The sequence below is a fragment of the Stegastes partitus genome, unplaced genomic scaffold (assembly GCF_000690725.1).
Source record: "Stegastes partitus isolate 25-593 unplaced genomic scaffold, Stegastes_partitus-1.0.2 Scaffold626, whole genome shotgun sequence".
Classification (NCBI taxonomy): Eukaryota; Metazoa; Chordata; class Actinopteri; family Pomacentridae; genus Stegastes; species Stegastes partitus.
This window is the reverse complement of record NW_007578357.1, coordinates 201,600-225,818: the sequence shown is the minus strand read 5'-3', so window position 1 is coordinate 225,818 and position 24,219 is coordinate 201,600. Positions and strand designations below refer to the sequence as shown.

The following is a 24,219-nucleotide window of genomic DNA, read 5'->3' as shown; positions in this document are numbered from 1 at the left end:
TACATTTGAGGACGACTGTATCTGCGCCTATAAGCTGGTTTCAGTCGTGCCGAAGTGACATCTAAGACACAAACCTTCTATGACTTTAGGCAGGAAGTGTGCGGCTCCCTTGGTCTTCTTTACCCGGTTGCCCTTCATGACCTGGCCGTCACGGTTGATACCGATATACCAGGAGCGGCCAGACTGGGTCTGGCGATAGAGCATGGAGGAGTACGTTACGTAGTAGTTCTCAAACACACTCTCCTTGAACTTACACTCGGGAGTGAAGTGCTCCTGAAATGAAATATAAAACAAGGGGAGAGGTCCGTTCTCATTAGCAAACAAAGTACAAGAAGAAAAAAAAAAGAGAGAAATAACAGTTTTATTAGTCTTTGAACGTGAACTCCAGCGTATATGAGCTCACACTTAAATAAACTACATGGACACACAGTGAAACACATTAATTAGGTGACTATTTCCTGAGGGAAAGGATAGATAGGATTATATCTGGACTTGTGTTTCTTTGAAAGCATGAACATCCTGGTCCTTTGAGAACAGCAAAGACAAGTAAGCATGCTGTAGTATATGTCAGAATTAGCATGAACATCTCAGCTAAACATAACACATTCCCAGAGGAACAAAGCAGAGATGGAGAAATAAGATGAAAGGCAGTAAAACACTGACACCTACGCCAACACAATAACAAGTTCAGCGCATACGCATGCATGACACGCCGCACATCAGGGGTAGGTGATCTAACGAGCTCATATCAAGAACGATCTTAATCTGGCATGTGATCTACTTCTCAGAGGAATCACAGATCACATCGTAAAACACACAAACAGCGACGTCATTCAAACTTTTCTGTTCCACATGAACTAAGCAAACGCGTAATTGGTTGTGTCGCAATCAGGACGACGCTCATCGGACGCATCTTGGAGATGCAACTTTTTCTGTAACAGATGAAGAATAAGCGGACCAGCATCACCGCTGCTGGTTCTGGACTAGTCTCGCACAGCCGGACCTCATTATCATTCTGCTGTAAGGGGAAACAGCTTTAGGTCGGCTGCCCAGAGGATGACGTTGTGGTTTCCTGAAGGGATTTCGAAACACATAGTTAGCAGAAAGGGAGAAGAAAGCTCCGTGAAATGTGTGGCCAGTGGCAGGTTTACACCCGCGGCCTGCATCCAGTGAGCCAGACTTAGATCTGAACCTTCACAACGAAATCAGTGAAAACAGGAGATTTGTGAGTCGGGCCTGTAGCCTGTAGATGAAGAGACAGGCTTTGTATCTGGTCAAGCATATGTGCGACTAATCATGTAATCACATGAGAGCTAAATCTGTGGAGAGACTTTTGATTTAGGCTAAATGTTTCCCAAAACGTTGTCCCTTCATCGTTTCATCACACACCCGCCTTTACTGGACATATAGATTTATTATTCTGACATTAAATTGCAGAAACTGTGTCCCAACTTACTTGCAGAGTCAATAATTCGAGTTTGTACATAATGTGCGCAGTTTATGAATTCCCCAATGATCATTGTATTTGTAATTACTGCACGCATGCCTCCCTTTATTCGGTGTTAAACTAATAAATGCGTAAACTAGTGGCTTAAGTGAATACTGAAGTTACACAGTGTACCGTGGACGGCCCAGCTGTTAATCTTTTAATGAAGTGCACGACCTGCTTTGAGAAGAGGCTTTATTTAATCCCAAAAACATCTGTGCATCGAAGTCACCGTTCAACATACATCAACATAGCATAGCCTCTGGTTTGGCATTAGACAGGCTGCAGAGAAGCCACAGTAAAGGCGGGGCTGCAGCTAATGAGCATTTTTACTACTGATTAATATTGAAGTATTTATTGGTTGAAAAACACGTTATTTCAAAATGTCAGTCACATTAAGAGGAATGTCCTTTATCTGACCAACTGTGCAGAATCCAGAGATGTTCACAGGTGACTAAGAAAATAAGGAAACCGTCACATTCAAGAAGCTAAAACAGAAGTATTTCTGCTAAAAAAGTAGTTGTACAGTTACTTATTAAAATAGTTGCAGATTTGTTTGATTAGGTCGATCATTTTAGTAGGTTCCTGAAATAAGTTTTCTCCTTGATTGACTGTTGTTTGGACTGTCCCTCATAATGATCTTCTGGGTAAAAGCCATATAATTAAATGTTAATCTAAATGACTTGAATTGAACGACTTGAAAGTTGGCATCGCAGTTAAAATGTTCGGCCTTCACCAGAGTGAAAAAAACAACTCCACACAACTAATAGACAACTAACACATGTGATTGCAATTAAAAACTTTACAGGTGAAACATTTTATTAGCAGGTCTTGCAATTTACAGTAAAATCCAAACCCCTGCAGTCCCCCCATCATGCACATCATGTGTTCACTATAGGCCACTCTCATGTCCTGTCAGTTGTCCATGACTGCCTAAATCTGAATAGACATTACAAAATCAAATTAGCTGAACTTGGATGAAATCCAACAGTTCAGCCAGTCGTTGTAAATGATCATGTTCCCCAGCACTCCCCCCCCCCTCTTTGTCCTCAACATAAGGACTACTGAACCCTGCATAATGTTGACCGGTGATATTAACCAATAGAGACAGATATACATCTCTCTTAGTCTCCATCAGGGTCTCGACAGGGTCCTTCCCCTGTCAGAGAGCAAAGCCAATCTGCCGGATTGATTAAGTGAGAGCAGCAGGGCAGAAATGGCTGAGTGGAGAATTTCTCCGAGACTCAGGACGACATAAGAGGGCCAAAGGATCACAGCTTGGCGTAGACGAGCTTTAAAAAAGAGCCAAAAGTAGATTGAGAAGGTATGAGAGACCTCCAGTTTCACACTAATCACAGATCATCACCTTTCTCCTTCACAGGGAGGCATCAACCTTTAAGCTGAGAAGGCATTTCAGGACTTTGTGCCCTCTCTCCCTCCACTCCCGTCCTGCTGCTCCACCACAGTTTATGCCCGCTTTACGACGAGCATCCCACCATAAAGAAAATACACCTCTTCCCTTAACTCGACAAACACTCCCACTACCATCACCACCACATCGCAGGGCTATTTTAAGATCCACTGACAGGTTTGATATCTTCTGCTGTGCTAACACAGAGGATGGGATCGATAGATGATCCGCTTCATTCATTATTAATCAGGCCAGAGAGCAAGAGGGGTGGGAAGTGCGGGAGACAGAAGGGGAAAGGTAGGAGAGATAGGAAAGAGAGCAGAAGATCAGTTGGAGAGGACAGAGGGGTTGCTGGCTAATAAAGGAGATTAAGACGAGAGAGAGAAAGGGAGAGACCCGCCTCTCCCCCAGGACCGAGAGCAGGAGGAGCGCTGGGCCGACAAGGGCTTCGGTCGCCCCGCGATCCGACGCTCACGTCCGTCTGGAAAGAGAACCCATCACTACAGCAAAATACCCTTCAGCTCAACCTCTGAAATGACACCAGCGATAACCCCTCTCCCAAGTCATCCTATAATTACCCTTCATAATCACTCCCCTGAAATTAGTCTAATGATAGAACCCACATCTTCAGTATTTCATTCAAGTAGTCTCCAAAGGTCTGAAGAAAAAAAAAAAAAACATTGTGTGAGAGCAGACAAGACAATGAAATAAATGTCCTCATCATGCAGTGATTTTTCACGATAACCTCCCACGATGGCCCGTGCCGCTGTCCCTAACTGATATAAATATGTTGCTGTAATTATCCCCGTATCTGGTGCTCACCTTGAGCTAACCTCGAGACCTCAGCACAACAACAGAGGTGCTCTTAGTGACGATGTCGCTCAAACCGCCACATTTACCTGCGCAGATGAATAATTGCTGACAAAGTGTTGAGTGTTGCACATTTTTCGGAGTGATGAGGGAATATTTCCATGTAAATGGTGGGTAGCTTGGACTGGAAATTAAATAAAAACCTCCTTCTTCTTCTTCAACCATGACTTATTCAGAGACTTGGGCAGCGAGCTTCCCCACTGTGTGTCACAAGCCAGAAATGAATTTGAATGAAAGCAGATGAGAAAGGTAATATGTAGCTGCCGTGCTGAGAATCCCTAAGATGGGAAGAACCTTTTTATGATGCAGAGTATCATCCCGACCCTCCCCGCCCACACACACCACCTCCTTCTTCATCCCTTGTGTCTGATTACATCTGTTCTACCTGCTTCGGGATGCTTTGCTCTCCATGCCACAATACACTGGAAGTGCACTTACAAACAAGCAAGGACAGGGAAGCACTAATAGGACAGAGCTTCCTCGATCTGTCAGACATCTTTCCCTGTATTTAATTAGAATATAAGGGACAGGAATGGAAGTTGTGCCTTCCTCGAGAGCAAGTGCATGAGTGATATTTTTTATATCTTGTTTACTTTCATTTCATCATGCAAGCATGAAATGAGAAGTAATGCCCCTGAACGTGTAGCTGTGCTTCTGGAATTTAAAAAATGCATTAGCGTCGGTGATGTTAAATTATTTGCAGTCCCCTATTTAGACAGCAGGGGTCACAGTGTCATGCAGACTTCCTGCATCTATTGACCGGCCCATCAGCTCCTTGGGTAATCTATGGGAAGCTGTGAAATCTGCCCAGCTGCAGTAATCCCACCACATTCCCATAGCACTGCATTACTGCTGCAGAGACCCACTCGTATGACAACAGAAACGTGAAGCCCTTCCAAAACAATCCCCCGTCACACGCACCAGACATGTGCACGTGAACGTATGCGGCGAGGGAAGCCACCAGCAGGCCATGTTGCTGATGCTGCTGTCGTGCCAGATGTAGATGCACTATGACACGCCACGTTACGTAAGTCAATAGGGCATAGATGTGCTTATTAAGAGGGGTTTACAGAGGATGAGACTGGCAGTTAATACTGTTTAGCACCACACATGTATGGTCTGCCCCTAATGCTTTATGATAGTCCAGGGAGACATGATGTTCACATGACAAGAGCCGAGCAGATGATAATGCGCAGGGACTCATAGTTCTGCAGCGGTGATTGACAGCTGGAAGGCCCTTGTCAATATAATGCTGCTGAGAGCAGAGCTGGAGCTGACATTCCCCTCTTCGACCCCTCAGTGACAGAGGTGACTGGCTCCTCGCTGTCGGCTGCCTTTATGAAAAAATCCCTCTGCTTTAAATTTTCACAGAGAATAGAGCTTGCTTGTGTATTATTATCGCCACCGTAGTTATTCCATATCTTAGCAAATTGCAAGAGCTACATTCTAATACATCCCAATTTTGGAAGGAGGCACAAGGTAGATCATGAATCCATCAGGAAGAATAGGTTTTGCCTTCCCTAAGTGCTCTTAATTGGCTGCCTGGCAAAATGTCTTTCGTTATCATTACATTTTTGCACTTCATCTCTTTTCTCTCGCTCCGGCCAGTCATTCTCTCTGCGACTTTTTTCTAATGTCCACATTTTCTCCTGTCCTGTGATAAAAGCGATGCTATCTGGCTGCCGGTGTTGTCCTGCATCTCAATGTAATCCTCCCATGAAAAGAATAGAAAAGGACAAAGCTTTTCATCAATACCTCTAACGCTCTTTCACTTTCTTTATCTCTCTCCTGTGTCTGTCTATCTTCCTCACTTTCCATGCCGGTCTGCACAAATCGCACAATGGCAGTTATTTGCTGTTGTCCTCTTAGTATTTCTTTAATGAATCAAAGCTTCGCGCACGCTGCTCGATATTGTGTTGTCCCACATGAGCGATTGTTTGGGCCTGAATCTTAACCGAGTCCAATCTGATTCCTATATTTACCTCAGTGTTGATTAAATATGTATCTGCCCATGTCTGAATCTTGACTGCCACAAAAGCTACCCCCCCTGAAAATCAATGAGTCGACTCATCTCTCCAGAAGTCAACTGAGATTCTTCAGAACCATTTTTCCAGCGTCTACAATCAGAACCCAGCCACTTGAAATAGGAAAGTTGCACAGCTAGCCGGCCATAATGCAGGGATCTGGGCATGTTCACTGTGCATGTGATGGACTCAATAACCTTTATTTATCTCTGCTAGCCTCCTCCCAGCGAAGCTTAATTTGGATTTTTTTTAGTTTTGATGGCGAGACTGAATGTTCCAGAATTGTGGCCATGAAGAACAACAGTGTGTTCATATCCTGCACTTAAACAGCAATAAAACAAAAACACAAATCCTATGAGCCAACAAAGGTCAACGTTTTTGCTGAGTCATCGTCTGTATGAAGTCACTTTCGGAGTTAGAGGCTTGTAGAGATTTCAGGTAATCCTGCTGATGGCACGGCGCATCGTTTCTTGCCATGTGATAAATGACGTACAGCTGCCAGATAAGCGTGTCTTCTCTACGACCTGATGCCGTTTCAAACGAACAGCTGACGTGTGGTCCGAGCATTGATCGCGTCCTGTAAGTTCAGAGGATTTTCAAATTGATTTACCCTTTCATAGAGCCGTTTGTTCTGCCTACCCTCTCACGAGAGATGGAGAACATTTGGTCTGTTCAGTCCTGCTTTTCATGTCTCAGCTGTTTGAACTCTACCTGCCGTTTTCATTTAAAACCACAGTATATGAAGCTGGACAAACACTCCGTGACGTCGCCAATAGGTTTCCTGAAGATAAGTTTTGAAGCTCAGTGTGGGGACGCTGGCTAACCGGACTCCTCCTGACTACCAGCTAATACAAACCAGAACTGTATTTCGTTCCAGGCTGTAAACACATTTCTTTCTACTGTAAAGATTTTAACATGTAGATCTTTGGGAGCTAAGTCGTGTTTGGAGGCAGTTTTAAGTGGACATTTAGATTTTTTTTTAAAACCCTGGATGTCGCTGCTTGTTTGAAGCATTGATTGGCTCTTTTGGCAGTTTTTTTTGTAACTGCTTGCTGTGGGACGTCTGCTTTGACATTCAGTCATGCAGAGTTAAGCCGGCGTGCACGACTATTGCTATAGTCTTTTGATCTTGTGCTCAGTCACGTGACACACGTTGTAGTAATAGCGCAGGCAAAACCAAATTTGCATCATATACGTTTATATTTAAGTTGTCTCGGCAACATACAGTATGTTACAGGTCACACAGTGTTCGACTATGCATTCATTTTGGCTGTTGAAATTCTCATTTGCCAAACAGCTGCATATGATATCGACTAAAAGCCAGCTAGCTAAGGGAATTGAAAGTAATGAACTTGTACTTGCAGTGTGTGGGACCCCTGAACTGGTGGAGATCAAACACAGACCGTTATCCAAAGCCAGACATGTTCTCTGCATCCCCATGTATTCTGAGGCCAGCTTTATCATTCACAAGACCGAAACTCAACCTGCTGATCTGCTTTTCCTCTCCTACAGCATGTCGAAGGCAGAATAAGTTGCATTTCACAAAGTTAACGAGGCCAAAATGATCACTGAAACACACGCCAATTGATTTTCTGATTGACAGACGTATAGAAAAAGTAAAGAATAGTCGAATCCTCATATCGAACACACGATTCTCAATCCGGTGCAGGACTTGAAAATGTGCTTGTTAACGATAATGTTATTCTCCATTAACTCCAGCACTTATCTACTCTCTCTCTTTTACTCAAACACACTCACACACATACACACAAACAATCTGTATCTATGAGGAGTTTTCCAGAGCACATAGATTATAAAATGGGGCAGGAACAAGACAAGCTCTATTTTTGTATCAAGATCAGCCATTTCCTGTTGTCACCTACAGGTAGCGAGGCTGAGATTTATTTTCAAGGCGAGGCAGCAGCGGCGGGTTTTCCCCTGTTTGGTACAGAGCCCAACAACCTGGCCGGTGTATGTGTGAGCGGAGGGCACGACAAAGTTGTCCCCTCATTATTCAGAAGAAAACAGCATAATAACCATCAGTGAGCAGCAGTGGAGGCAGCATATGCATGACGATGACAAAATAGCTAGAAGGAAGTGACAAGTCGCTCTGTCAGTTACCTTGGCTCCTCTGGAAGTGACAGTGATGAGCTTATTTATCATAAATGGAAACATTCCTCTCCTGTGTCACGTACTCTCTTGGCATGCGTTGAAATGTAAAGGCGAATGCGAACATGCTCTTAGAGCACATAGACATGTACAAAAGGCCCTATTATGCCACCTGCACTCCTTCCTACACCAGCAAATTAGCGCATCAGACACACAATGGAGAATAATACAGGGTCATAAAATCAAACATGCATGGTATTACACAAGACGACAGCTGTTCTGTTGCACGGCACCTACATAAACTCACTCCTGTAACTCTGTGTGTGAGAGAGGAAATTCTCTGAAAGAGGTCAGTGTGGGATGCAGTACAGCTATTGACTGGTGCTGAGGAAATCCCTTCTCTTCTCTGTTCACAGAGGCAAGGCACCAAAGTCTAATGCATGCTAATCAGGGACTCAGAAGATAATAGAAGGTGGTGCAGTCCATATGCCATAATTCAAGATTTAACTTTCACATGCACTGATGGTGCTGCCCTCGTTATTTGCATAAAACCACATTTGCATTCATTGATTTTGCATATAATTTTCCAAACATTCTGTCGAAACGAATGCGCACAACCACTAGAGAGACAGAGAGAGAGAGAGAGAGAGAGAGAGAGAGAGAGAGCTATATACAACATGTTTACACCAATCAGGCACAACATTAACGGCACTGACAGGTGAAGTGAAAAACATGACACACCTCCCCATGGCAACAGCACTCCCTGACAGGAACAGCCTCCCCCAGCAGGGCAGTGCACCATTCGTTACTGAGCAGTTTTTTTGCACTGTGGCAGACGCTACCGAGAACTGCTTAGTATTGGCTTGAAAAACACGACAAAGAGCCCAAGGCCAGCTTCCAACCTCCCCAGATCTGAATCTGAGCGAGCATTTGCAAGATGCGCCAGCAAGCGTGATCCACAGAGGCCCCACCCTGTAACCCACTGGACCGATAGCATCCCATTGCCAGTGACTGCCTTGCCCCGACAGCTCAGAGTGGTTTTGGGGAACCGATGCACAATATTATGCAGGTGGTCTGTATGTTGCGACTGAATACATATTTATTCTCTAAGATGTAGTTTTCTGTAAGTGTCCATCAAACTGCACAATAACTTCATCCTCTTGGTATTCTATTTTTATGTTATGAACGAGTGCATGAGCCATCTCACATGAGTAAATTGTACATCTGAAATGACAACAGCAGGTGAAAAATTCCCAGAAATACTAATACATCTGTATGAACGCATGCATCGTAGTAGATTTGTGCTATTAGCCTATGCAGGACGGGAACCAGTGGCTGCCAGTAAGGTATAAGTGATCAACATTAGCTCCCATCATCATGTATTAATAAGTGATTTGACACTAATCACATGGAAGTGGCGTCGTGAGCGCTGTCCAGGGTGCTGATCGGGCCACGCGCTCACTAACTGACGCCGTCGCTGTCCGAGGTGCTGATCGAACTGCTCACCCTGAAAGATTTACTAACTGCCAAGATGGCCGTCAGCACTCCTTTGATTGCATATTTCATGGTTTTACATGATGTTAAGTGTATTGACCTAATGCTGTTTCTAGCGCCGTGCGAGCTATTGATTAGATCCAGAACTCCTTCATGCGGCTTAATCTTTGAAACGGCCTGCTCATCGTGACAATACCTGCTGCTAATATAGGGGCCTATCTTTTGATTTGGACTAGTAGGAGGGTTGCTGAGCACGTCTAGTTTGCAGCTCCAGTTGAAATGATGAGATAATGAGGTGCAGTATTGACCAGATTAGACAAAACAGGTCGTGATACTAGGACTCTGTCGTGGGTACTGTTGCACTTCAATTAGTCCCTTGTCTGTCTTTTTGCTCTCTTGCTCCTGCTTCACATGTCTGTTTTCCACCTTTGTAATGTGATCTACTAGATTGGAAAGTTGTATTGATTTAATGTATGTAAATGTAATTAATAAGAGAGATCCATTTGGCTCTGGCTTATGCTACATCAGCTCATTTTTCTAGAATTTACTGCCACTTGTTTCTCTTATGCAGGTGTCTAGCCTACCTATCCATGTGTCACTGACTGTACAACTTATGTTAAAGTGTTAAAATCCTCCTCGGTAGATCATCACGCTGCACTTCTATCCATAAAATCCATATTATCCCGAAATAAGAGAGACACTAAACTGAAGTGTGGCTGACAGACAGCTGAACCTCTAAATCCAAAACGACAGTGGATGATAAAGCCCTGATTGGTATTCTCCCTCTTGAGTTCCATGTCAGCAAAGTGAGCAGGCAATAACTTCTACCAACGATATCAGAACCACGCACAGCAACCGAGCTTACGTCCAGACCTGAACGCTTACAAGCAATTCTCATGTCTCTCTTTTTTTTTTGAGGGTGTTTCAATTTCAGAAACTATCACTGCTGTGTATTGGTGCAGCAAACCAACATTTGAAATCATGTTATTATCTCTTTTCTGCTCAGTAAAGAAGCGGAACATCATTTGGTGACTGTGCTCTCTGAAAGTAGCCATGCTACAGTAAATACCGATTATCCAAGTAGTCTGGTGGAGTGGAAACTCACCAAGCTTCAAAGCGGCAGAGATACAAATCACGACTTCAGAGTGAAAATAGGACGCAAAGATTTGTTGGGCCTTTTAGCCTTGAGTCGAAATGACACATCTAATCATGTGATCACGTGAGTTTGACTGAATCTGTGGAGAGAATCGTGATTCAGATTGTGATTCTCAAATAATCTTTCGCCAGATCGCCCACCCCCCGGTTTCTTCTGCAGACGTGTGACTGATCTGTAGGGCTTACTTACCGAGGTATAGAGGTATCCTTCGCTATTCATGGCGAGGTACAACCCTGTCTTTGCCCCCTGAATCGCCACAATCCGCAGTCCCACTGGAATTAAGTTGAACTGTGCTAAATTGGAGAAGAAAGTAGGAGAGATAGAGCATGACAAAGGGAGAAGAAAAAGGAGAGTCAGGAGATTGTGAAATCAAACTGCAATAGCAACACATTCTGCTTTCCCGTCTTCATTGTTGCAGGCTGAGCGGCTGCAGTGTCACCGCTGCCTGCTATATCTCTCTTAAGCCCAAATGCTGTGACCTCCTGGAGTTTATGTTTATGGAAACACAACACCATGTCACCTTCACTGTGCTTTACACCGCCGCTAAACCTGGATAATGATGGAGATGTTCTGCAATAGCGACTGCGGCTTAGAGCAAAGGCAGTAAATATGATGATTAACCTGCTGTAAAACCAGTTAGCAACAACAGACACATCTTAGCAGGAAATAATTTGGGTTTGTGAATAGATAAAACGCCACATTCTAGTTACAGTCTGAAAAAGGGCCCACGTCTGAGTCTTGAAGGTCAAACACAAAGAAATGATACTAGGAAGAGAACACGGCACAGTTTCCGGTTAGAAAACCAAATTTAGTTTGCTAAAGGTCAGGATGAACAGTGGTGATATGTCACTGCTTTTTGTGGTTTACAAACTTCAAATAGCAAGTTCCAGTAGCTGTGATCGGGGCATTGCTGCACGAGCAAGGACACACTTAAGTGGCCAAGTTTGACAGGCAGTTTGACATGGTGTTCCTTCCTATTTAAAGACAAAAATATCAGTACTAATTGGAACAAATTTGACAGGTGAGCTGACAGAATCCCAACTTTTTTGCCTTGACTCTTCAGCCAAAGGGCCTGTACAGCACAGCATGACACCTGCTGTGGTTTTGTTTAGTTCAGTCTGTGCTGTACAGCATTAACTTTGGCGAAATTGGAGATTTGACTCCCAATGAAGGCATGAGCTGTTCCATACTTGAGCTGTATGACGGTTAAACCTGCAGGAGCTGCTTGCTTTTAGTACAACGTATGCATGTAGTGACTAAACTGTGAATAATTTGGTTAAAACACAAAACGCTGGCCACGCTTAGACACAGACAAACTCACAAAATGAGCTGCTTTCATCCCTTGTGCTGTCCACGGTGCCATCAGGCTGCATCTGCAGGTAGTATCCATGTTGGCTGTATAGCCGGGTAACGATGCCTTTCAGCTGTGGTTCTGCAACGGAGAAAACATTGCATGAGACAGATGCCGTAGCCAGAGGTTGACAGCAGAAATGACATTCACCAATTTAGAGAGCCTAAAAAAGGAATCGGTTAGTCAAGTGTGTCAGTTTGAATGAAGACTCTGAACCACATGGGAGCTTCACTATGTGCAATATCTAAAGCTATGCTATATGGATTATGTTTAATATCTACAACATTTAAAGGTTTAAACTGTTGCACTGAAAACTTTGTACAGACACTCATAGTCCCCAGAAGATGAATTCTAATACGTTAGTGGACTTTTTTTTTTTTTACACTCTAAAATCTGACTTTCAATTCCACAATTAGAAAGAAAGTAAATGATATCACCACCATTCTCAGTTGTTATTTAGTGTTAATGAACAAATGCTAGCTTGCTAACACACTAAACTCAGATGTTGTGAGTACACTGATGAGGTCGACTGGTTGGTTGCTGATGCTCCCACCAGTCAGTGGCATTACTTTCATTAAGAGAAAAGGTTCAGTAATCCTCCATGGTTAATCCATTATGTCTGGTGGCAGGGGGAGCAGACTGTGGAAAATACGGTGTTTTCACAACTTTGTACTTGTTCAGCCTAGTGGAGGCTGCTAGTTCTGACTTGTTTAACATTTACTGAACGAAAAACTGACACCATGTCAAAGGAGTCACTGGTTGTTGCAGACCAAGTTCTGTAACACTGTACAGGTATTGGTCTGCAGTAACCTTTAGGTCAGTGTTACATGTCAAAGTAACATCCACATGGCCTCCAGGACCCAAGCTTAGGTTGGTTCAGGCTGGTCTGCTCTAAGTGACTTAGGTAAGATGATTTAATATCAAATCAATCAAAATCAAATCAGGTTTATTGTCATGTTGCTGTACATACACAGGAGTACAGGCAAGATGAGAGAGCGTTTCTTCAGGATCAGTTAAGTTTTGCTAAATGAACCTTTGGGATAGACAAGTCACTAAACATTCACTCTCACTGTCTCCTGAAGGGGGCGCTGTATCCATGCGCGCCACCATTCGTTGAACATGGTGAACCTCTTCAGGTCCTGGAAGGTCTTCAGGGACACAAAGACGATGCTGCCCAGAGCTAGCTGTCTGTCTGTCTGTCTGTCTGTCTGTCTGCATCCCCTCCAGCTGTCTGTCCGTCCGTCCGTCTGTCTGTCTGTCTGTCTGTCTGCATCCCCTCCAGCTGTCTGTCCGTCTGGGCTGTTGTCATGGAGCCATGTTCCTGTTAAAGCAGACACACAGCAGTCCCTCCACTCTCTGAGGGTTTCTCTCAGCAAACGTAACTCGTCCAGCTTGTTGTGGAGGGAGCGGACATTGGAGAGCAGGAGGACGGTCCTGCTGGTCTGGAAGGGTTAGCCTTTAGCCTAGCATGGATCCCGGCTCTCTTCCTCCTCTTTTGTTTAAGTTCGTACCGTTAGCGCTTCCTTCTCTCTCGGGTAACTGCTGGCGTCGTCTCCGATGTCCAAAACACAACCGATCGCCACAATTCCAGCGCCGTTCACTGTCCTGACGCCCAGCAAAGTCTCCCAGCCGCAAGTTTTGCGGAATGAACGTCTGGGATAGACGAGACGCTCAAAATGTTCACTTTCGTTGTCTCCTGAAGGGGGCGCTGCATCTATGTGTGCTGCCGTCACCATGGCAACATGCAGCAAATACTGGATTTTTCTGTTTTCGTATAATTCATTTAGGTTAATAAGGCTGGTAAAAGGAGTGCACTTATGATTCCAGTCGACTAAGATTTTCTTTAATTGACCACTGCCTTTCTAAGACGGTGACGACGGTAAACATATACCTGCTGTTACTGGCATGGTGGGATTGTCTAGTGCAGCCTTCTAGCACGGCTGTACATTCTCTCATCTAATCATTCAATGAAAAACCGCTTAAGAAACATCGTATACAAGACTAGTGAACAGCATCAGTGTGTTATATGTAACCTATAGTAGTCCTGCTCCTTCCTTTGCATGTTTACATTAGTTTTGATTTTTAAATGTAATAATGCAAGAAAATAATCTTGCATTGATGCATTTTTTTAAATGCCATGTGAAAGAGCTATAACGCCTTTACCAGGCAGGGAGATCCATGTCTGACGTCATTACCATAATGAAAGAACAGTTATCAAATCCCAAAAGACTTCACAATACAACTAGTACATAAGAAAATCATACAGCTATTTATGTGCAGAATCTTTGGGGAATCTTGAGGATAGAAAATATAAAATTCAGCACACACACAAAAAAAACAGCTTAGGCCTTTAGTATTCAATAACAATGTCTCAGTTAATTAGGGATTTGCCCAAGGTACATTTTTGGAATGATTCGCCTAACTCTGTGAACACACAATCAATCTGAAACTCTCTAACAGCCAATAGCACAACTTACTAATGACTAAAGTGCATGAAGAACTTGAGCTCAGTCCACTGCGTTGCCGCCACCGTTATTTTTAGCAGCGGCCGGGGCCAGCAGAGGATAGAGTCAAGTGAGAGAGTTAGTCTGTCTCCCACTAAATAAAAGATATATAATCAAGGGGCCTGGGTGCTCGAGGAGAGGATGGAGGGTGAAAAAGGTGGTTGAATGTTTCATGAGTGGAGTCCCTGCAGCCTACTTTGCGTTGATTTAAGAAACAGATAGAATCTCTGCAGCGGCGCTAAGACGTCAACAGCAGAGGGGAATCTAAGTCGTCTCCCGAGCTCAGCAACCTCGCCGCCTCGCTCAGGCTGCTCCGACAGCAAAGGGAACTCTGGAGGTTCCCTGATTTAGCTTAAAGCGCAGTCATTTAGTCCGGTCAGGCCGAGTGCACTAACCGGTCTCCTTCATTGCAGCTTTAATAAGGGAGATGAAACATGGATGAAGGAGCAGTTTATGACGGAGCCTCTGGAAGACGGAGGGCCATCTGGGAGTTCCCCCAGCCACTAAACTCCTCCCATGCCCTCACACACTCTCCCCGGGGAGCGACCGAGGGCACTGCGCAATCTGCCTGTCTTCTTCGGACGAGCTCAGAGTGGCAGAGGATGCAGGGATGAGATCTGTAGGACTATTTCCCAAAGGAAGTGTGCCAGGGTTGAAACATCAGTGAAACTGTGACCTACTCCCATTGTTACATGCGTGCATCCGCAGCACTCCCTGTCCTCTCTTTTTCAAAGCCGCTTGTCAAAACATTTCAGTATCTCTGCTCACTCACTTTCTTTTTTTCTTTCTCTCCTTTCCATTTCATACCCTTTGAGTTATGTTCGCTTTCATCCCACCTAATAACACCATACATCATCCAATCAGAGCAGGGAAGCCGTTCATTACTCGTCCCCACAGATGCAAAAAGGGAGAGATGAGAGAGGGAGAGAAAGAAAAGGGAAATGGGAGGATCAGGGAGGAGAGCAGTGAGCAGAGGGACGGCAGGGGAACAGAGTGAATAAGATGACACTGTCATTTCATTAGGAGTGACGACCGCGTGTGCTGGAGAAAAAAGCACATTTAGGCGGAAATTCAATAGACATCTTGTGCAATATGGCTGCAATAAGAACTCCCAGGCTCGGTGTCAGGTGCACTAAAACTTATGTTTCACTTAGCGGGGCTGGCTCCACCTTCAGCATCCTCACCTCAACACGCCGTTAATTCTGATCCAGCGTGAGGAACGCGCTCTCCCTGCGACAAACTTTTTATAGGTAGTTACGTTCTAGAAGTTAGTGAGCCAGTGTGGAATGGAGATACTTTCTCCCCTATTTTCCTGACATTTTATAAACCATGAACTTATTAATGAAGAAGATAATCAGCAGATTATGCAATAATAAAACAATTGATAGTTGTTTTAACTTATTAGACACTACAGGTGAAGAGGGTAAAAACCTTTAATTATCTATATTTTAAGTTTTACCTTCTTGGCATGAAACTGTCCTTCGTTAATTACTTTCAACAAGACAATGATCTTTCCTGTTGTGTTTTAAATATGCAAATGAGGTATTCTTTATCTAATTTGCATTATTTTCCACTAAACATTGGATATTGCCAGGTCAGAATCCGTTTCTTCCTTCTGGTGACACATTACAATAAAAGATGTTTACAGAGGGGGTTGTGAGTATCACGTTTAAGCAGCTCATGCACAACAAAACATTGTCAGAAAACATCCATGTTTGCAACGTTTTTTAGAAATTAAATGTTCAATAAAGCAGCCTGTGAATGATCCATGAGCTGTCTGTTGAAGCCCTCAGACAACGGCCTTTATTAATATATATATAGCAAATTTCCATAATATATATAGAATTACTTGTACTAAAAGTACTTTTTGTTTTTTAAATTATCTGAAATGTTATATTAAAATTAGCAAATCAGGTATCTTCTGTTAACCGTGCCCTTAATTGCAGAAATGCCCAACAGACAAAGTGCAGAAAGATAAACATCTAAATGTGTATTTTATTTTATTTAAAACAAAAAAAAGACCAGTGCATAGAAAAAAAAGGTTTTCCCTGCAGTGTCTCTCTTTACAGCTAGTGATGCACGATATTAAAAGTTCTATCCGATACCGATATCGGCTATAAAGATTTCTGATATTACCGATATTACTGATGTCGATATTCAGTTTTTCTTCACACTGTAAAATGAGTATAAGTAAGCACTGTGAGAAAACTATTCAAAAGGAGTCCAGATTAGACCACATAGTCTTCTTTATAACAAAAGTAAAACATATTTTAACATATTTAACGTTCAATCCAGGATCATTTAAGTAAAAACATCTAAAATAGCAGTCACATGTAAATGTAGAGACGAAGGCGCTGATGTTAGACAATCATCAGCTAAATTTGTTTAACGGACCGATATATCGGAAAAAAACTCTAATATCGGCCGATCCCTGGTAACACCATTCAGATAAAACCGTGCATAATCATAACACTGACTCAACTCAGTGCCATCAAACAGCAGCGATGCGCTACATCCCCCATGTGTTCTCTGTTAAACGCTCCCCTCTCACTATCTTGACAGCATCTGTCTACATAATACTTTCACACACACACAGGAATCAGCAGAGTCTCAGAAATCCCTGACTTTTAGTCTGCAATAGGGCTCAGCCTCCACAAACGCATCCTACATTTCCCAGAATGCATCGCTCTTTCATTAGACCTGCCCTGACTTCTAAATACCCATTTCTTTCAAAGCTCACGACTTTAATTTGCAAACAGAGGCTTTCTGTTCAAAATGTGAAGTGTTAAGCCCAAATTGCGATCACCCCGATGACATTATCAAGATTACTTTTTTTAAACTCCCCGTCCCGCCCTCGGAGTCACCGAGGACAACCGTTTCCTCAAGCTGAGTAACACTCCTCGCGACGAGTAAACTCAATTTCATGCGTTACTTATTGGTGCAGTACCCATTTAAAATCAGTGGTTTGCGTCCAATCCACAGTGGAGAGAGCACACATTATGAGGAGAGTCAACTTTTTTTTTTTTTTCTTCCATTTTTATAAGCCCTGGAGGAGCGCAGTGACAGATAGTGACACACTGTGACAGCAGTCTACCTCTGGTTGGATTAGCAAAGCACACAGAGTTGTTTACATGAGCAAAAAGCCAGTGTTTGTATCATGAGGATGTGTAGTGTGCTAACGCAGTCTCTACGGCTCCACGGGGGTAAACAGGGAAGATGATAACTCTGAGAGCTACTGACTCAAAGGTCATGTGTAGTGATTTTGATATGTTAGGGCATACTTGTATACAAACAGTAAGAGGGTTTTTTATACGGCAGCGACGGGTTTATTAGACCCAAAGCAAAACAGAGTTACTGTTCAAATGAAGCTTCCTATAGCGCAGTAGTGAAATTAACCAGATGCTGTACTTCTGAATAATTTTGAGGTACTACTTCAGTTGAGTATTTTTATTTTCTGCTGCTTTTCTTCTTCTAATTCACGGCATTGAGAGAGAAATATTCTACCTTACACCGCATTCACCCGACACCTGTAGCTACTTGTTGCTTTTTAACCCTTTCAACACTACAGCCCACTATAACAGTCTGCCGCTTTCACCCCATTCAACCCTGCAGACCATTAAACCGGTGTGCCGCTTTGATCCCGTCCACCCTGCAGACCGCCATAGCGGCTCCGGTATATGGCGACTTCCTGTTACGTTCATTTTGATTGGCTATCAGTGGGAATCCCTGTATGTGAACAAGCGATTGGGTCATGAAATAAATTATGCAAATAGTAATAATAATAATAACAATAATTGCATACAGGGTTCTCTCCAGCGTCATAACAGAGTTGCTGCTGCCTGGAATAATTTCGCTGCAAATTGGGCCGATACGGGAAAATATTTCACAACAAGTGCAGGTGGAGTTTCACTACCATTGTCTTTGCTGCTAACGCTGCTATTCACTAGCGTAATCGCCGCTACTTGTTAGCAGTAGCAATGACTCCCCCCCAACAGGTCGATGATGACGGCTTCCTCCCCACCCCCAGCCTACGACCCACCCCCCCGTACCCTGTATAGGAATCCTAGCGGGGACCCTGGCATCTAGGCATATATATCGGGGGTCCAGGTGCCGGCACCCCCTAGTGGTCATGGTCTGCGATTCCTCCCGGTCTGGACGGCCCCAATTGGTAGCATTTTCCGCGAGCCTCAGTGCAATGCCATTTCTCCCTACAGTCAGTGGTGAGAGTGTATGTGAGTGTGTGTCTGTGTGCGTTTGTGTGCATAGCCGTATGTGTATACATGGAGGGTGGCGGGACGGGTTTTCTTGTCTTTTTTTTTTTCTTCTTTGACAAGTTTTTAATACTGTAAAGCACTTTGCGTTGCTCCATGTATGAAAAGTGCTGCATAAATAAAGTTTGATTTGATATTCCTAGTAATTAAAGCCAAAGTTCCTTCTTGTCGAAAGGGTTAAATATCAGTTTCCTCGTCTGAAAACGTCATTCAGAATAAAATGTCTCGTTAAAGATCCAATCAGTGGCTTCCTAAACTTTTTGTCTTGCCCTGATATTCTGCAGCGTTTAGTCGGAGCCGCTCGTCACATCTCACATGTCTGGAGCTGTTATTAGTTCCAATTGCCGAACTGTATCTAAACCGATTACAACAGTAAAAGGCCACTTACAGATCGTTGCATCAGTATTACCAGTGCGATAATGTCACGTATAATATCAGCTACGAGAGGCTGTTTTTGTTTTTTCCTGTTTTTTTTATTTTATTTTTTATACTTTATGTAGTTTGGCTGATGGTACTTTGGTTCTGTCCCTCTCCAGACGTTGATTAAACCCATAAGACTCACTCTGTGTAGCAAAATGAGATATTTACAAGTTATCTGCATGAAAATAATCCCTTCTGTGCTTAAAAATAGCCTGAAGGTAAATCCAAATCCAAGTTGATCATTTGAATTGAGGACTTTTAAGATGCTGGTACTTTTCTGGGAATAAATCTCAGTATTTCTTGTAACATGAGATTTCCACTCGGTGCAAACTAGTGCGACAACCGATGACAATTCTTTATCAGTTTACAGCCTTTTGGCTTTAGTATCAGAAAACAGTGAAACGTGTACGTTATTAATCTAAACAGACGTTGTATCAGAAAACAGAAGAGGGAGGTTTTCTGTAAAAAAACAAAGAAGGTACATTTGATTAATCTATGAGCAAATGTTAGTAGTTTATTCATTAAAGCTTTCTTGAGGAGCAGCCCTATTATTCAATGACATGAAGTCAAATATGAAAAGCAAAGAGAGAAGAAAGTAAAACAAACAACAGTGAAATAACAGAGAAAGTGAAATACATAAAAATGTTCTGTTTGGAGAAGATGAGTTGTTAGATCTAGTAATTGGAATGTAAATGAACATATAATAAAATACAGTAAGGTTCATGTTGGCTTTTTGTCTGTGAACCCACTAATTGATTAACCAACCAGTGGTTTAAATCAGTGTCTGCCTTCTAGATCAGCCACAGGATTAAAACCGCTGCAGTGGGTCTTGCTGTGGTGCCATGTTCCTCTGGTTAACCCTGGCATCCATGTGGCAGCCACACCCTGTGCACTCTGCCACACCACAAAAACTGCTCAGTTAACAGCTCAAGGAACACAACCAAGAGCTCAAAGTGTCGACACGGCCTGCAACCCAAAACACCCAAAGGATCCACAGTCCCGGTGCCAGACACCACAGGACACCTCCAGTCCATGATCCGATGGCTCAGAGCTGTTTTAGCAGCATGACAGCGACTTACACAGTATGAAGCAGGTGGTTTTAATGTTGTGGCTGATCAGTGCACGTACACATTACGGACACTACAGTGCGAGAATATCGGCCCTCTGAGGGCTTGAAAATGGAACCATGAATCAAAACAGCCTTGTTTTTCTGAAAAAGGAGAAAATGCATTTTCCAGTGAGTCATGACCAAAAAGGGAGTAGGCTGACATTGAAAGCGTGGTGTAAAATGAAACTTGTCTTCATTTTGGAGAATGGAGAGCTCAGATGAGCCCTCACTCCCTATCTCATGCCAAGCTTTCTCAGGATGTAATCAATAGTGATGACTTATTTACAAAAACTTCTCTCTTGAGCCAATGGAAGCCGCTCATAGTCGTCATTAGTCTTACCGTATGTATGCTATATGCTGTGCGTTATCTAGGGTGAGACGCAGCCCTGTTCTGTAGTTACAGGAACAGCAGGGACGGCACATTATCTTTCAGGGTGAAAACACTTACATCTGCTTTGCAGAGCTTTCACTAAATATGCCAGAAACACAATGTGCAGCCTGCACTGTCCTGGGTATTTCCCGTGGAGGGGAGGTGTGTGTGTGTCTGTGTGTGTGTGTGTGCGACTACATTCATCACTCCTGGGACACGTGTGGGCTTGAGTGACAGAAAACATTCGCTGATCCAGGTCAGTGGAGTGTGGGTCAGAGAGAGCTCGCTGTCTGTTTATGTACATCAGCACACAGATGTTGTCAGCGCACGCGACAACATGTTGACTCATCAGCAGGCCCATTTCCAAGTGACCTCTCCACACATGAGGGGAAATATGACTTGCACTTGACAAGCAGGACAGTGAGTGTGTGGAAACAAAGCCTCATGGGAGGTGGCTTTAGAAGAAACTCTATACGCACTGTGCTGTAAGTCAAATACGCTTTCGTCTGCCCCTGGACATTAACAGATGCTCAAAAAGGCATGCATGCAAATGTAAAGGCAACCTTTGGCTCATATCTTTTGCACAAACATGATGGTTTTATGTGCTGAGAGCCATCTGGGAATAAATGTAACAACATTAAATTTACGATTCGCAGACAGAGAGATGAAGTGATTATTAAGTGAGTGTTAAGTTTTGGAGAAGCATGAGAGATCATAGTCATGAGAGCATTTTGCTTATTAAATTGAGTTTGCCTCTAATCCCAGCAGAAACCGCTGCGTGGCTTACACAGGGATGCCCCTCATCAATTTACATTCATCGCTGATAATAATTTTGAAAATCACCTGGGGGAGAATGGAGCCTAGCCCTCCAGTACAACCATTCACACAGCAATTATGTGTGTCTCTGTATAAATGAGGTCAATGCACATAAGAACCCAAGGTAATCACTTCATGCATCACAGCTGCCATCAAGGACACTTAAACCCATCGCTGCTATGTAATTGCTCTGAAAAATAAGCAGTGGTTGAGGTTTATCGCTAATCAGCGTAGTGTATGGCTCGGTGTTGGTTATCATTACACTAATGTATTTATCTGGCTTGATTTGAGCTCAGTATGTCGCTGGCTGATCTCCCTGTAGCCGAGCTCCTCTTGATAAGGTTGGAGGTAATTACTGGGGGCCTGCATCACTGAGCAGCCAAGGGCATTTCTTCTTCTGCTGCTGCTTTGACTGAACCAAACAACAGGGGTTTTCCTTGGCTTATATTTTCAGGACTCCCTGTCTCTGCCATTCCCTCTCATCAGGCTCTCTTTCACTCTCAGCTGCTCAATCTATACCCTCCCTCCCTCTCTCTCCATGTATGCATGCATTCATACAGTCTTTGCAACTGCACCACACATTTGGAAAAAAGGAGTCTGTCTCTCGTGCAGTGTTTGATTTTGCCTCTAATAAAAGGAGAACACAGTTCCTCCTTTTTTCCTTTTCTAAACTGGGCCATGAGCTCTACAGTGCTGCTAGTAATTATCAACCTTGTGGGAAGAAAGAGGGGGAGAGAAGAAGACGAGCAAAAGAGAGGAGTGAAGCCGTGAAAGCTAGCTTACAACTTGGAGGCAAGACCGAGAAATGTGCGATGTTTGTCCAGAAATAAAAGAGGGAAGGACGGCGAGAGCATGAGAGGGCAGTGACGGAGCGATGGAGCGATACGAAGATGCACGGCGTGACAAGCGCGAGAGGGAAGGAGGGGAGATAGGCGGAAGAAATATTGAAAAGGGACGTTGGAGAGGGGCTAGAAGAGGGATAGCAGGACAGGGCCGAGGTTAAAGAAAGAGCGGGAATGAATGAGGTGTATCAAATCACCTGCAACGTTAACGCGACCCTCTTAATTTGAATTCAAAGCTTCATAAATCATTTCACGTGACAATGGCAAGCAGTTCACAAGAAGTGAGGCAGAGTTATAGGTTGCTTATTAATGTCGCTGACAAGAGCGTGTCAAATACGAGCAAATAAGAATCACACTGACACGTTCAATATTCACGTGTGTGCTTCATTAGCGGTGTGACAGGAACATACCAGTGACAGCTAACAATGTGCTCAGCTCGGGGGATTCAGAGTGATGTGGGGCAGCACCGTACCGCCGTCTCAGAGCTTTATCTCTAACATTACGGCACCAAATTCAATTTTCTTCACTTGGAAAAAAAAAAAATCTACTTTCTCAATTCTGCCTTCACACGAGCCGCACAGAGAAACACAGGAGCAGGAGAGCACGACCGCCGAGCCTCGCGCCTCACCTATCCTTTTCTCCCGTGGACCCTACAGCAAGGACACAAATAGGCACTTTAATATATGCAGAACAAACAAAGACAAACATCCTCTGCACTCCCACAGGGGTCCGGACCTCTGTCAGAATGTGTGATGATCACACCAGTGAACACACAACAAAGCTCGGCAGCACGGTGATGGACAGGAAAAGATTCAGAATTGGAACTTGCATTGATTTACTCGCAGAAGCACTTAGATATAGTCCTTGCACGCTGCGCTTTTCCCACACAGAAGAAGAAGAAGGAGAAAACCATGAGCAGAGGCGCTTAAGGGCAGCTTCTCGCTGGAGGAGGGAACCCATTGTAGATTTTCAGCCCAACGTTGTGCGAGATTAAGTTTAGCTGACACAGTTTCGATACGTATATAGCTGCATTTGAATAGAAACGTACGGAGGCACATAAATATACGAGAATGTACCGTATATATATATGCAAACATGCATGCCAAATGTGCAGATGAATCATTAAACACTGTCGGGTTACAGAAAAAAGATTATGAAAAGAAAATAAATACGATGCATTTTCCGCCACAAGAACTTCATGACTTAGCATAACTTAAGGTGTGACTTATTTTACCGCTTCTTATTTTGTTTCCACTGTTCTTTGTCCCCTTCAGAAGCCAGTTCCTAAACCTTTGCAGCTCAAGAGATCCCATGTAGTCTCAGGGGCAATGAGTGCAAAAATAACAAAACCCCCATGTTGTTTTTTTTTTTTTTTAAATATACAGTACATTTAATATTCTGATTGAAAATACGAGCCGTGTCTTTTGCTGTCTTTTCATGCGTTTGTCTGAGTCAGCTGTGGATTGTGTGAGCAGTGCGTTGGGGACTATGTTAATAACCCACTAACATTTGGTTCGTGGTATTTCAGAAACCGTCTAACATTTCCAGAAGTGGGCTGTTCTTCCGTTCTTAGTTGGAGGCAGTGTGACCAAACGCTGCATGTTGTTGTTTGTTTTCTTAAAGTGGCAAAAGACAAGTTTTTTTGCTTAAATGAAGTAAATGTTTAAAGCACAGTGCAACAGAATAATGATATTAACGTGCAGTTCTGTCAGCCGTTGGGTCTGAAATGTCTTGGCAAAATGAAGGCTTGATTTGTGGATAAAAGAACAAACGGTGTGACTGAGGAAATTCTATCTGGCAAAAAAAAAAAAAAAAAGCAGCCCCGTTGTCAGAGGAGGCAAAGAAGGTGAACGGATACAAACGGAGATAAAAGAGTGAACCGGGGACGGGTACTGGCTGGATGGAGAGAGCTGGAGCTGCCTCTAATGAGGATTAATCCATCAGCTGTTTTACTGATTAGTCAATAAATTTAAGTAATACATTGTTT

General features: G+C 43.5%; 1 protein-coding gene across 3 annotated transcripts in view; it reads right to left on the bottom strand.

The window, feature by feature from the left end:
* The window catches only part of fgf11b (fibroblast growth factor 11b), a 34,714-nt gene that overhangs the window by 956 nt on the left and 9,539 nt on the right, over positions 1 to 24,219 (bottom strand). Inside the window, exons 2-6 of one of the 3 annotated variants that reach the window (XM_008289613.1) lie at positions 18,686 to 18,709; positions 17,065 to 17,091; positions 11,872 to 11,982; positions 10,740 to 10,843; positions 75 to 273 (exon numbers count right to left, since the gene is read on the bottom strand). In XM_008289613.1, coding sequence (XP_008287835.1) covers positions 75 to 273; positions 10,740 to 10,843; positions 11,872 to 11,982; positions 17,065 to 17,091; positions 18,686 to 18,709 — 465 coding nt within the window. Of the gene's footprint in view, positions 1 to 74; positions 274 to 10,739; positions 10,844 to 11,871; positions 11,986 to 12,263; positions 12,274 to 17,064; positions 17,092 to 18,685; positions 18,710 to 24,219 lie in introns of those variants that run through there. The other 2 variants (XM_008289615.1, XM_008289614.1) reach the window with 2 other exon arrangements.